Source organism: Leptonychotes weddellii, chromosome 1 (genome assembly GCF_054177405.1).
Source record: "Leptonychotes weddellii isolate Sample4059 chromosome 1, ASM5417740v2, whole genome shotgun sequence".
Classification (NCBI taxonomy): Eukaryota; Metazoa; Chordata; class Mammalia; order Carnivora; family Phocidae; genus Leptonychotes; species Leptonychotes weddellii.
This window is the reverse complement of record NC_138369.1, coordinates 75448709-75463220: the sequence shown is the minus strand read 5'-3', so window position 1 is coordinate 75463220 and position 14512 is coordinate 75448709. Positions and strand designations below refer to the sequence as shown.

At 43.1% G+C, this 14512-nt stretch overlaps 1 protein-coding gene and 1 pseudogene across 9 annotated transcripts in view; one reads left to right on the top strand and one right to left on the bottom strand.

Annotated features, from left to right (window-relative positions):
- The window catches only part of ATP2C1 (ATPase secretory pathway Ca2+ transporting 1), a 158162-nt gene extending 145425 nt beyond the window's left edge, over positions 1–12737 (bottom strand). For all 9 annotated transcript variants that reach the window (XR_014139750.1, XR_014139751.1, XR_014139752.1 and 6 more), the window contains exon 1: positions 12295–12737. Coding sequence is in view for 5 of the 9 variants with exons in the window: in XM_081801879.1 (XP_081658005.1) it covers positions 12295–12402 (108 nt within the window). In the remaining 4 variants the exon portion in view is untranslated. The remainder of the gene's footprint in view (positions 1–12294) is intronic.
- LOC102747700 (NADH dehydrogenase [ubiquinone] 1 alpha subcomplex subunit 1 pseudogene) lies at positions 9644–10017 on the top strand (annotated as a pseudogene).
- Positions 12738–14512: the final 1775 nt, after the last annotated feature.

Sequence of the window (14512 nt, the reverse complement as noted above, 5' to 3'; positions counted from 1 at the left end):
GACATCAAGGTAGCCTGCTTCCTTACAAGATACGGGATCAAGAGGATCAAGAACATTTCTTTCCATTCCTCCTTCCCTCTCTGACCATCCTTTTCCTAATTCTTACACCACAAAGGTCTTTGTGATTCTTTTGTCCACCTTTTGCTCTGGTCTGGAAAGATAATGCCATTGTTCACATATCTCAGGCCATTGCAAAGGGGGTTAATCCAAGCTACAAATGACTATTGGATGTGTCATGATGTTGGTGACCCTGTAGTTTTGCCCATCACAAACTTCTCCCTAATTTCCAATGCCTCAGTTTCTCTGAAACAAACTCAACCCCCTTTCTATCATATCAGACTCTCTAACCCTCAGGGTCCATTTCCCTGTCTCTGGTTAACAATCCCAAACCTGGGAACCTTGCATCTAGGCTTTGTACAAAGAAAAGGGTAACCAGGATAAAATTGCCTGTGTGGCCTACAGACCCCTAAGTTTTACTAGCCTCCATGGCTGTCACTTTTCCAGTCGCAAGCCACAAACTCAAATGGAAATTATCAGGAAGTATTCATGATTCAAAATCAGCTTCCTTTGGTAGATCACTGTTCCCCCAGCTAGGAGTAAGTGCAAATGAGGCTATGATCAGGAACCTCTCCTTAACTCTTGGAGATATTGCAGAATCTGTTGCTAATGCAATAGCTGTCCAACAAAAATCCTTAGACTTTCTGACCAAGGTTGTTCTTGATAATAGAATAGCCTTTGATTATCTTTTAGCTGAGCGAGGAGGTGTCCGTGGCAAACACCACCGGGTGCACTCAGATTAATACTTCTGGGGAAGTTGAAACTCAGTTACATTAGATCACTGAATAAGCCACTTGGCTCAAGAAAGTGACTCCTTCAATGTGGTCTTTCTTCAACGTATGTGATTTTGATTGGTTTGAGTCTTGGGGGAATATGGCTCCAAAGCGCATTGCAGACATTGAGAATTCTCCTGCTTATTATAGTAATCATAGTAGCCTTCCTGGTATGCTGTCTTCTCTCAAAAGCCTTTAATGCCTGATCCCAACCACTAGCCAACAAGCAAATGATCTCCTTAAGACTTGAACATCAGAAAAGGAACAAAGAGAATTACCAACTTAAAAAACGTGAACCTGAAGTCATGCCCTGTGAATACCACAGAAATTCAGCAGAAGGACACCACAAGCTGTAAATACCACACAGAAGATCAGCAAAAATTGCAAGAACTTCAGAAAAGTAGCTAAGATTGGCACCAATACCTTGAATTTGGATCACATCTCTCAGTTAGGTTGAAAGTCTTGTCAAAAGGGGGGACTCGTTCAGAAAGGGACAACAGCACCCAAATGGAATCACTTATGCTAAGTCCATGTCATCAAACTGAGACTTAATACCCATCTTAATTACAGTTTCAGCATCTCCCCGGAATGGAATCTTAAATCAGTCAATCTGGAATTAACTGGTCAGCACTAGTGAGGTAATCTGCCTGATAGACCTCTGCCATCCCCTAAAGGAGATGACCTTGCCACAACCAATCTACTTTTTACTAGCCTAAGTTCCTGTCCCTCTTCCTTCTGCCTGTAAAAGTCTTTCATTTTGTACAGCTCTGCAGAGCTTTTTTTTTTTTTTTTGACAGAGAGAGAGACAGTGAGAGAGGGAACACAAGCAGGGGAAGTGGGAGAGGGAGAAGCAGGCTTCCCACTGAGCAGGGAGCCTGATGCGGGGCTCGATCCCAGGACCCTGGGACTATGACCTGAGCCAAAGGCAGACGCTTAATGACTGAGCCACCCAGGCGCCCCTACTCCGCAGAGCTTTTATCAGCTAGATGGGATGCTGCCCAATTCATGAATCAATGAATAAAGCCAATAAAGTCCTTAAAATGTACTCAGTTGAATTTTGTTTTTTAATACCGCTCAAAAACATGGATCTCTACCTAAGAGGATTTAAGGTATCTTCCCTGAAGACTAGTTACAATGGTTTTATTTTTAACCCCTCTATCCTCAAATAAATGAAATAACATCTAATATCAAGGAAAGAAGGAAGAAAGGGAAGAGCGAGGGGAAGAAGGGGAGAAAAGGACCTATCAGTGGGAAGTATCTCACTATGAGGTAGTGAATCAGGATTTGGAGTCAGACAGTCCAGCAAACCTGGAGCTAAAATCTTACTGACATCACTTATGAGTATGTTCCAAGTCCACTCACTTCTTTACACCTCAGTTCTCTCATCCCTAAAGTTAGGGGATAATACCACCAATTTTGTTAAGTTACTATGAAGATTTAATGACAATGTATGTAAGAAAACTTGCCAAGTTCCTGGCACATATCAGGCATTTAATAAAATTGTAAAATTCCTTATTCTTGAATGCATAATCCAAGTTGGCTGGAAGGGGTCTGATAAATCATCTAATCCTCTCTTTCATGATGGAGAAACTGTCACTACAACATCCCCCAAGGAGATAACCTGCCCTCTGCAAAAGGTAGCCCATTCCTCTACCTCTCATTTTTAGAAAGTTCATCCTTATGATTGTATCACAAACTTTCCCTGAATTTTTTCCCATTAGTTATGGTTATTTCCTCTGGAACATCTCAAATGCACCTCCATTTTTCTCTACAAATTAGCCCTATAGATCTTATGAAATACACAAGAAACAAATACATATAAAAAACAACCATGTCTTAAATTTCTTCCTCTCAAAAGCTAACATCCAGGATTCTTTCAAGCACTTCTGTTTCAGGATAGCATTTATCATCCTCCTAATCCCTTCCGCACTATTGACTATGCCGCCCATCCCACGAACCAGTTTCACACTTATATTCATAGTGCCTTACATCTCACAGGCACTTTGCTAGTCATCCAGGACATACTGGGAATCAAACAGCCCCACAAACAGACCCACAGGGCCAAGGTGGGAAAGGCGGGAAAGACTGCCCTAAGGGACTTAAGACTGAATTAAGATCTGAAGGAAGAGTAGATACTAACTAAGGGAGGATGGTGAGGGGACACCTGGAACAAAGGCCCTGGCTGGGGAGTGGCAAGGGAACAGGGAGAAGTGGAAGAAGGGCACTGTAGCTGGGGTGCAGAGAGAAAGGGAGGCAAGATAAGCATGCATCAGGAGAGAGGATCAGGGCCAGACCACATAAGACCCTCCATGTTGGGCAACTTTGTCTTGATCCTACAAGTGAGTAGAAAGAAGCCAATGAAAGAATGTAAGCATGAGGCTAGGGAATTTCCTGTCAGGTTTGTGTTCTCCAGAAGACCTCTCTGGCTGTAGTGGGAAGAACTGCTTAGACGGGACAATGAGGGACAGAGGAAGACCAGTAAGAAGGCTGTTACAGCATTTCAGACAAGACGTGATGACGGCCTCTGGGCTATGGTGGTGAGAGAGAAGACAACAGATGGATCGGAAGGATGTTTAGGGATAGAACTGAAAGGACTTGGCAATAAACTAGATATTGACTGAGCGAGCAGAAAATGTCAAAGATGACTCCTAGGTCTCTGCCTGAGTAATAGATGGATGGTGATGGTGCCATTTTCTCAGACAGAGAAGACAAGTTTGGGAGAGGGGAAGAACAGGAGAGTGGGTGCTGATGACCAGAAAGCCAAGCTCTCAATTACAATTCTCAGGCATCTTGGAGGTTATGCAACGCTGCAGACTGAATGTTTGTGTCTCCCCCACCCCAAATTCGTATGTTGAATTCCTATCCCCCCAATGTGATGGTATTAAGAGGGGGCCTTTGGGAGGTGATTAGGTCATGAGGATGGAGCCCTCATGAATGGGATTCATGCTCTTAAAAATGAGACCCTGAAGAATTAGTTCCTTCGTCTCCTTCTGCCATGTGGGGTTACAACTGAGAGGTCGGCAGAAGGCTTTCACCGGACATGGAAACTGCCAGCCCCTTGGTCTCAGACTTTCAGCCTCCAGAAATGTGAGAAAAAAATTTCCATGGTTTATAAGCCACCCAGTCTATGATTTTTTTTTAAAAGATTTATTTATTTATTTGTTTGTTTATTTGAGGAAGAGACAGAAAGCATAGAGGGAGAGGGGGAGGGAGAGGGAGAAGCAGACTTCCCGCTGAGCAGGGAGCCCAATGCGGGGCTCGATCCCAGGACGCTGGGATCATGACCTGAGCCGAGGGCAGACGCTTAACCGACTGAGCCACCCAGGCGCCCCCCAATCTATGATATTTTGTTGTAGCAGCCTGAATAGATGAAGACATGGAGAAAACCCCTGGAGGCTTTTTTGGGTAAATACCTCCTTTTTTTCTTTGTAATTTCTCCTTTCAGATAGAGATGACTGTTACGATTACCACGATAAAATGATTCAACTTTTTTTTTTTTTTAAGATTTTATTTATTTGACAGAGAGAGACACAGCGAGAGAGGGAACACAGCAGGGGGAGTGGGAGAGGGAGAAGCAGGCTTCCCGTGGAGCAGGGAGCCTGATGTGGGGCTCGATCCCAGGACCCTGAGATCATGACCCGAGCCGAAGGCAGACGCTTAACGACTGAGCCACCCAGGCACCCCTATGATTCAACTTTTAATGTCACATTTAATAGTCAGAAATATTAAGGTTCAGCTTCATATTATTATATCAATTTAACTGCCAGTGTTACCTATATATAATCACACGAATTTCTGCACAGGAGTATGGTGGGATCTCTGCCCGCTATCTTACATTCTACCAGATAATCTTTTCCTCTTGGTTCTGGAGGAGAAAAGATTTTTTCCTACAAGGACATGGGCCAAATGCCTTTAATTTCCCCCTGAGATGGTCATTTGCACGATCAATAGTATCTCATGACTTTTTTAAAGAGGCTTTAAAAAATGGATAACTTTGGTTTACGCTCAAGATATAACCAACTCACTTTAAGGAGCTAAAGCCTCTTAACATTTCTTAAACCAAGCTGTAGTGAAATTTATATCATTTCACCTAGAGCCTGCATCAACCACTCGAAACCCTTATGTAACGTTTCAAATCTCAACATGGATTTATTGGGGGGTATGAAGGGAGTCCTTAATTTTTATATTGTTATTCAGAGCAGGTATAAGAGCCAAAGTGAAGAGCAAAGTTTCTAATGTTCAAATTAAATCCAAATATTTATTTAACAACCCAAATTTGAGGTTAGCATTCATTAAGTAACCCAGCAAGAAATAAAAATCCAGTGACCCTGTTTGAAACCTTTTCTTAAGCCATTGAAAAGAAACTTTAGAACAACCTCCAATATTTTGGTTCTAATCCTTAATTAAAATATAGCTACTGTACATGCCCCCTGGTCCTCAAAGACCACTCTCCTCATTTTAAGCAGATTCATCAGAGCAGGTCTTGAGCCAAATACACCTGCTGTGACTGCAGTGTGTAGTTTTTGGCTCATTTTATAAACATTTGAGTACAGCTCTTTCTACTCATTGAGACTATAAGCATCACAGAGGGGCCGCCTAGTTCATTCTTATATTTTTATCCCTTATAAATGTGTTCCACACACAATATATATGAGAAAAATTGCTTAATAACTGAAGGAATTAAGGAATTCCATTAGACAAGATGACCAAGCAGAGCTCTATTAAGCTCTGCATTCAGTCCCATCCAGGCCAACATTTTTTGTCCATATTTATATAAGGACATTCATAATAATGATTACATTTTCAGATAATAAGAATATAGAAAGATAGTAAAAAAAATTAGGTGGATTAATTTTGTTGGAAGATGATATTATACCAATTCAAGGGTCAAATTCCAATATATATGTGTGTGTATATGTGCATATATATATATATATATATATATATATATATATAGTACATGTATATATTGTATACATGTCCCTGGCCCCAAAGGCCACTCTCCTTATTTTAAGTAGAGTTACTGTTAAATAAGCAAGACATGTCAGGTCAGCTCATAGATGATATTTCTTGTTCAGAAAGAAGTCTTTCTGTCCAATAGAGCAAAGCACCATCAGCACAGATCATCCCCAATTCTTGTCCATGAATTAACCATCCTGTGTTTTCTGCTGCCTCATCTATAGAACACAAAGAAGAGATTCAAGTCCATGAGCCTACTGAAGGGCAGGATAAATTGAGAGACAAGAGCTCAAACCAGTAGACTCTTCTCTGTCTTAGTCTTTCATGAGGGAGGTTTATTTCTTATTGACAAGTTGACCTTCAGGCATTACCTGCCCTCTAGACCCAGCCTAGAGAATCCTTTTCTCTTTGTTTGGTAGTCATATTGCCCCTTTCTACATCTCTGCTAAGACTCACAATACACCCTGGAAAGAGCACTGAACTTGGAGTCAAACAGGCAAAATCTAACCCCAATACTCTGGTTTCTCTTCAGATCCCAGCACTGATCCAAATGAGCTGTGTGAACTTGGCCAAATCTCTTAACCTCTAGTTCCACATTCATAAAACAAATTGCACCGTTTTCCCTAGATCTCGCCAGCCTCTGTTTACTAAAAATAATCCCATTTTCACCATGCCTTGCCCTCCCCTGCATCACAGCATCTCGGCCCTTGACTTCCCCAACCTCCACATTCACTCATTCAGTTCTATAAATGTATCACCTACTATGCACCTTATTTATTTTTGGCACTGGGACTAAAATAGCAAGCGAGAATAATCATGTTCCCTGCACCGCGGTGAACAAGATTTTCACTTAAAGGGGCGCCTGGGTGGCTCAGTCGTTAGGCGTCTGCCTTCAGCTCAGGTCATGATCCCAAGGTCCTGGGATTGAGCCCTACATTGGGCTCTCTGCTCAGTGGGAAGCCTGCTTCTCCCTCTCCCACTCCCCCTGCTTGTGTTCCCTCTCTCGCTGTCTCTCTCTATCAAATAAATAAAAATCCTAAATAAAAAAAAAGGTTTTTCACTTAAGAACATTCTGACTGCTATGAGGAACTTGGATTGTCAGGTAACGAGAGTGAGTGCAGAGACCCAAATTCAGGTGCTGTTGCAATGGTCCAAGCAAGAGAGGATGACAGAGCAGGGTTAGTAGGTGAAGATGGAAGATTCAGTGACTATTTTATTTTATTATTTATTTATTTATTTCTTAAGATTTTATTTATTTATCTGACAGACAGAGCAAGAGAGCACAAGCAGGGGGAGCAGTAGAAGGAGAGGGAGAAGCAGGCTCCCTGCTAAGCAAGGAGTCTGATGCGGGACTCAATCCCAGGACCCCGGGATCATGACCTGAGCCGAAGGCAGATGCTTAACCATCTGAGCCACCCAGGTGCCCCTCAGTCACTATTTTAGAAGTAGAATTGACTAGTCTTGTTAAGAGATTGCAAAGGGGAGGTGAGGGAGAGAGGGGGAGGTACCAAGGTGACTCCCATGTTTCTGGTTTGAGCTTTGGTGCTGATTGATGGACCTGGGGAGTAGCAGGTTTGAGGACAGAGCTTGTGAGTTCTCTCCTTCAGTCTGCAACAGGCACAAGACATTCAGACGGAGATGTGAAATAGGCCACTGTATATACAAGGCGGGAGTGCACTGGGGATAGATATTTGGGAGTTGGCAGCAATAGGTGGTGTTCAAAGCCATAGAAATGGAGGAGCTCACCAATGGAGAGAGAGTAGACTGTCCCATATAAGCTCACAAACTGTCTTCTCTTATCATTTGGTGCTGGCTCCCATGAAGAGTATCTGTACCAGTGGCGCTAACCCCTAAGAGCAGCATTCCCTGGGGTGCCTGGGTGGCTCAGCCAGTTAAACATCTGCTCAGGTCATGATCCCAGGATCCTGGAATCGAGCCCCATGTCGGGCTCCCTGCTCGGCGGGGAGCCTGCTGCTCCCTGTCCCTCCGCCCCTTGGCGGAGCACCCTGCTCGTGTGTGCTCTCTTTCTCTCAAATAAATCAATAAAATCTTTAAAAAAAAAAAAAAAAAGAAAAGAGCAGCGTTCCCTCGGGGTTCATAGGGCCCTCGATTCTCTGTAGGCCTCATTGGGACGAAGCCAAGGCTACAATCTGCCCTCAAGTGGAGCAGATTCTCCCCTCCTCACTCAGTGTCCCGCTCGGTCACCTGAGTCACAGAGCAGGCTGCTGGGGCTCCAGTACTCAAGAGAATATTGCCTGCAAGTCTCACTCTTCCCACAAGCTCAGACATCTACCTCTAAGCCAGACCCTGGCTATTCGCATTAGACCCAAAGAAGAGAACTGCAACAATATAGCCTCATGAATGTGTCAGTGCAGCTGCCGAAACTCATCTGAGCGCTCTCTGAGGCTCAGGCTGTGTCCCCCTGACCACCACCACCACGACTACGCCACCATTTGAATAATGCTGTTCAGAAAGGTTTCGTTGTCTAATGTTCCCAAACTTCCACACCTGCATCTAATTAATGACCTTAATATTCTACTTAGGCTTTGTGAAATACCCGCTATATATAATAGAGTCTAGGAATGCAAAGGATCAGATCTTTGTTCTCAATTTGATAAATAACCTGTCTACCCACTGATTGGCATAGCACCGTAGGAATAATGATGAAAACTCCCAAACAAACCAGCCCTTAGGTCAAACCTTCACGTTGGCCTGACACCAAGTGCAAGGGGGGAGAATCCTGAGGAGAAGCGTTTGTGGACAAGGGAAGTGTAACAGTGGCCCTGACTGGGATATATGGGGGCCTTCCAGGCCCAGTCGAGGCATGCGTAGGGCCAGGCAAGGAGGTGCGTCCCAGAGGCAATCTGTGTTAGGAGTCACTGCTACACCCGCTTGCACCAGGCTCCGGGGGGGTCTGAGAGAACAAAGAACAAGATACCACTCCGTGTCACGTGTCTGGGTGCACATACACATGTAAGCAAATGGCTTACTACATATTATATAGTAAGGGGCTGTATTAGACACAGACAATCTTGGAAAAGGAAGAGCTGAGCTTCACTCTTCCTAGCAAAGCTGGAAAAAGATTTTTTACAGAGCCTATTTAACCTAAGTCTTGAGGGATGTGTAGGTGATCTCCAGGTGGGCAAGTTATAAGTAAAGGACAGAATTCTAGGTTATAGGGAGGACAGTCAGGTTATAGGGAGGAGAAGAAACAGATAGTGTGCCTCGGGTAGTATTTTCCAAGTGGGTGAACACAACATGGGTGGGGGACCCAATGGTGCTAGATGGGGTCAGAGGAGATTTTAGGTAGCATGTGGACACTACATTAAATAACAACGAATTCCTTGGAATTGATAAAGTTGGCTATCTTTTAATTCCCTTCCATCTCTGCCCAGGAGAAATGTCTCAGTTGGCTATTAGGATGCTAATCTTCCTTCTTAACAGAGTAGGTTTCAGGCTCAGAGGTTCCCCAGGTAACAGTGTCTAGCTAGAATTTAATATTATTTTGTTTTTATTATATTTATGTTTCTTTTTTTTAAGATTTTATTTATTTATTTGACACAGAGAGAGAGACAGCGAGAGAGGGAACACAAGCAGGGGGAGAGGGAGAGGGAGAAGCAGGCTCCCCGCCGAGCAAGGAGCCCTATGTGGGGCTCGATCCCAGGACCCTGGGATCATGACCTGAGCCTAAGGCAGATGCTTAACGACTGAGCCACCCAGGTGCCCCTATATTTATGTTTCTCTTATGTTTACGGTAAATGACAGTGGTTTTACATTTATAGTAGTTATATAAATTTTTCTTTCTAAACAAACTTAAGTTTAAGAAGTAAGTGCTTCATTGCAACTGCTTTGCAATGTGGTTCGAGATTCTATCCGGGGACCGGCGTCATGGCTGTGGGCTTGCTCATTCCGGGCATAGCCACTGCGCACATCCCCAGGTCCACTAACAGGGGTGAAGAAAAAAGCCTTGCCCATTATTCATATCAGTGGAATTGGATGGAAAGAGGCATGTCTCTGGAGTTTGTTACTATGTGTCAAAGGGTTTGGAGAATATCCACTAAGGAAGCATTTTCCTGATTGGTGAAAAATAACTCCATTATGCTCACCTACCCCTTCTAGAAGGTTATGCAGTGTATTAATGTAGTGCATAATAAAAACAGCAAAAAAGTAAAAAAAAAAAAAAAAAAAGCAAGCGATTTATATGCAAATATAGAAAAATATTAAGAAGTTAATCACACCATGAACTTATGGTAAGAATTATGACAGTGGCATGTGAACATCTGAAGTGTTAGAAATACTTTCTAGGAGAAAGATTAGCAGTTTGCTATGTTGCTATCACTGTGTTAGTATAGATCATTCAGAGATCAAGCATGGTAAAATGGGTCAAGCTTTTTTTTTCCCCCTTTTAAGTAAACTCTACCAACGTGGGGTTAGAACTCATGATCCTGAGATCAAGAGTTGCAAACTCCACCAACTGAGCCAGCCAGGCTCCCGCAAATAGGTCAAGTTTAAAGCCAGGCAGACAGGAATTCCAATCTCCCTTCAATACTTTCTAGGTGGGTGGCCTTGGGCAAGGGCTCTTGAGGTCTTTGTCTTACTTTCCTCACCTTTATACTAAGAGTCCATATTACAGGACTGTAAGCATTAGAGACAATAGATATGCAGGTCCTAAAATTATAGACATTATTAACCTTCTTTATAACTTTCCAACAAGCTTTCCAAGGTTAGCCATGACTGACTCTGACCTAATTTCTCTAATTCTGTGAGACAGTCTGCAGAGCTGTTAATTGGTTTCAGAAAAGAACTGAATGTGTTATTTTTCTTTATTTCTCCATTAATTTGTATAGAAAGTTAAAAAACCGCACAATGGTCATGATTGCCGGGTCATCCCAAATGGCTGTAAACTGGGGAGGGGAGACCACCCACCCAGTCCAAGTCGGAGGATCCATGTTGTATTCTAATGTTCTTCTGAATGCATTTTGTAACATTTTTTAAATAAACAAAATAAATAAACCGCACAAGCACTATAGACACAGCTCTGAAAACCACTGAGAAGAGGTGTGTGTGGGGGGAAATAACTTAATCCACATTCCATGGTTCCAGCCCATCCTTTCAGCCACTCCCCACTCCCCACTGCCCACACCCCTCCAATCCCTATTATAATGAGGCCCGAAGAAGCCTGTGATGCAGACTTAATGAGTGTGGTAGACCACGACTCAGAGGACCACCACCCAGGTCTCTGGCTTTCCACTTCAAAAGCAAGCACCTGCTGACAGGGGGAAACCAAAAGATTTCTCTGATAATCAGGACACCTTGCCTAAGTAAGAGATAAACTGGACCAGCCCAACCCCCTTAGTAAGCACAATCTGAATTTCCAGCTCTTGTAAAATCATTAGAGCACGGCATAAAAGCACTTTCCTCTGGAACAGTAATAATGATTTTCATCTTCCAAATTAAGCATTGACTTTTTGGGAAACCTGTCATTAGAGGATTTTCTGTCTGCTGACCTTTGCTTTCACTTCCTGGAAGTGTTTTATTAAAGTAGGTCATCTCATTCAAATACAGAACACTACTAATATCTCCCATGCAGTTTTGCAGTTCTAGTTATAAGCAGGATGTACAAGCAATTTATGATTCTTCCATGTGGATATACATTTGTCCTTTACCATGGTCATACTTTTTCCGAAATGAGCCACCAGATTTAAATAGATCGCATACTGCCATTTCTTCTTCTAATTTGGTACAATTCAGAAATGCTGTTTTTAGAAATGTCTTCTCATAGATTGTAAGGGCTAGAATGAAATACATCTCAAAACAATAAAATGAAAGCATGATTTTAAACAAGAAGTGATCAGACATTTTAACCATTTTTTGTTTAATGTTTATACTCCCACATGCTAGAGTCTACTACTAGAAACCCTAACTTTTGATTGGCTAAAAAGGCTGAAAACTGCAGTGCCCCATACCCTGCCCTCCACTAAAAAAGTTGACTAATTACTTCTGAATGATCATCATAGCTTGTTAGTGATCTGTTTGAGGCTATCATATTTACAGTCTACACAATGTTTCTTGTTTTGCAAATCCTGGTGATATTAATATAGCCATAAATACACACAAGAAGACAAGTGTATTTCTAGGATCTAATACTTTTATTTGTCAAGATATTAATAGTTTAAAATTTGTATTTCCTGCCCTAAAAAGCTGTCAAGGAGTCTACAATTTAACTCTGATAGAGTAGTTTGGTCTAGCTATTCAGAAAAAGGAAAAGCGCATGGTTTTATTATAGAACTTGAGCTTAATGTCAGGATCCAAATGTTCCAAGCTCAAATAAATCTTCACAAGCCTGCTTGCTTTTGTGATTGCTAAATCCGAATAGCCGCAAGCAGGAGCCGACCTGTGCCTATAAACATGTAAACCAGCAAACACTAAATCATTCAGTCACGTAAAAGCAACACCCAAAAGCAAACACTAGTTATCCTTAAAGATAATATAAACAAAATGATACCTGTTCTTCAGCTTTTTGGTTTCTCAGGACCGAGAGATATTTCCTAATTGCATGGAGAGGATATTTTTTGAAGTAAGAGAATCTAGACTGAGGCAACAGATTATCCATGGTGAGGAAAGTAAGAAGGTTCTCGTCTGCCCCACCCTGTCAGCAACCATATGAAGTCTCAAAGCTTCACAATTCCTCAGATGCCTAAAGATTTGCTTGTAGCTTGATCATTTTCCGGCAAACAAAGCAAATGTTCTTGCTGCTTCCTCTTTTGGGTAGGGTTCCTGGTGAAACCAGACAGCCAAGTTCGAGTGCCGACCATCTAAGAGCGTCCAGAAATACACTGCCCAAAGGGCACTGGGAGCCAGGAGGAATTTAGGGTCTGGTCCACAGAATGCAAATTGCTTAGTGGTAGTGATGCGATTGTCCTATTTCTAGCAACGGCGTTCTGTTGCAAGCTATGTTAATATTAGCTAGCTGGCTGGTGACTTTCCACACCCACAGACTCTCGTGAGGTTTAATCTTAATTCTTCTGACAGCTTTTCTGGCTCTTAAAGAGGACATGACATGTGGGGTTTTTTTTTTTTTTTTTTTTTTCTGTTTCCTTCTAGATTTTTTTTATCAGCATGAGCACACACACAGGGACATCCCTTGGCTGTGACTCAGCTCAAAAGTGTTGATTCATTCAGTCTTGAGAAGCTTTGTTTTAGGGGACTTATAAAAAAAAGGAACAATTTACTTCACTCTTCACTATTATCAAGGAGTTCAGTGTCAGCACTTAAGAGGTTTGGTTTACGCTGTCATGCATTATGCAACATGCCCAGTAACCAGATACTTTACGTTAATTGAACAATAGCTGCAAATAGATTCTGTTCTGAGTTAAAAGCCTTCTCTCCTTGAATCCTTATCTCAAATCCACAGGCTGAATCCAGGAACATTCAATTTCCCCAGGCTTTATTCCGAATAGAAGGGAGAAAAAATGTTACACATTTACTTTCTAAGTATTATACAAAGGATTCATGCTTTAAAAAAGAGAACTGGGTAAGAGGTCTGCAGTCTCAGAGGACGTGAAATCATAAAATTTGAAAGCTCAATATTTTCTTAATACTCTGTAGAAGTCACAGGGTTTCTGAACAAAGTTTCCAAGTAGGCTTTGCTCTTTTGTTATCCTTTTTAACATTGTAGTAGCTGGTTCACTTGATGGGAACATTTGGCCACTTTGGTGAGGGGTTGTCATGTAGAGTGTCTAGGCCAGACATCAACCCCAAAATCATGAGGCCCAGAGCTGTGCTTTCAAGAGGAAGGAGAGAGCTGGTCTGTTTCCTTTCAGAGACAGCACTGTTGGGGAGGAGGGGTGAGCAGAGCTGGGAACCCACGTCGCAGACTGTGCTGTCCCCCTGGACAGCCGCCCTGCCACTCCTGGCCGGGCCACTAGCCTTCAGGGAACACACTTGATGGGCCTAATGTGGGTCATGCTGCAGCAGCCCAGGCCATCTGTCAGGCTGGCCTCGGGCCCACTTGCAAGGTGATCTTCCAGGCTCACCAGGACCAGGCTGGCAATTCCAAGAAGTCATTTACATAATGCTGCCGGGCTGGCTTCCAGGAGGAGGAGGCTCTGCCCTCCTGCCCCTGCTTTAGGCGCAAGGCTGGCCGGCTTTTCCAGTGTCCTCTGTATGCTGGAGACAGCCGACTCTAATGAGGTCCAGCGGCAAGCACTGTGCTTGGGAACCACCAGAATGCTAAGGGCAGCGTCGTGCACTCCCTGCAGCTCACAGCTCAGAGAGACAAGGCGCGTGAACACCCAGACACCCTGGCCCTGGAAAGAGGGGAGGCCCTTGAAGCTTGGGGAGGAGGAGAGGTTGCCATTTATACACACCCTCGAGGAACCCGCGAGCTGCCTTTTTCCCTTCCTTTTTTAAAATATCTAAACCTTCAGAGATGCCTCTTCGCCTGGGCAGAAGCGGGCAGCCTGCCAAACACCCACAGCTCGGCTGTGATCAAAGCCTTTTTCCCAACGGATGGACACAAAGCAGACTTCATTTCAAACGGTTGTTTCATGATCACCTTCTCCTGGTTTAATGAAGAGATGGGGAAGGGGTGGGTCAGGGAAGAGGAAAGAAAACCCAGACTGAAACTGTCCTGGCTAGATTTGGCATAAAAAGAAAAATTGGTGAACCGAACACAACTAAAATTGGCGACAAATATAATTCATATCTAATATGTATCAGGC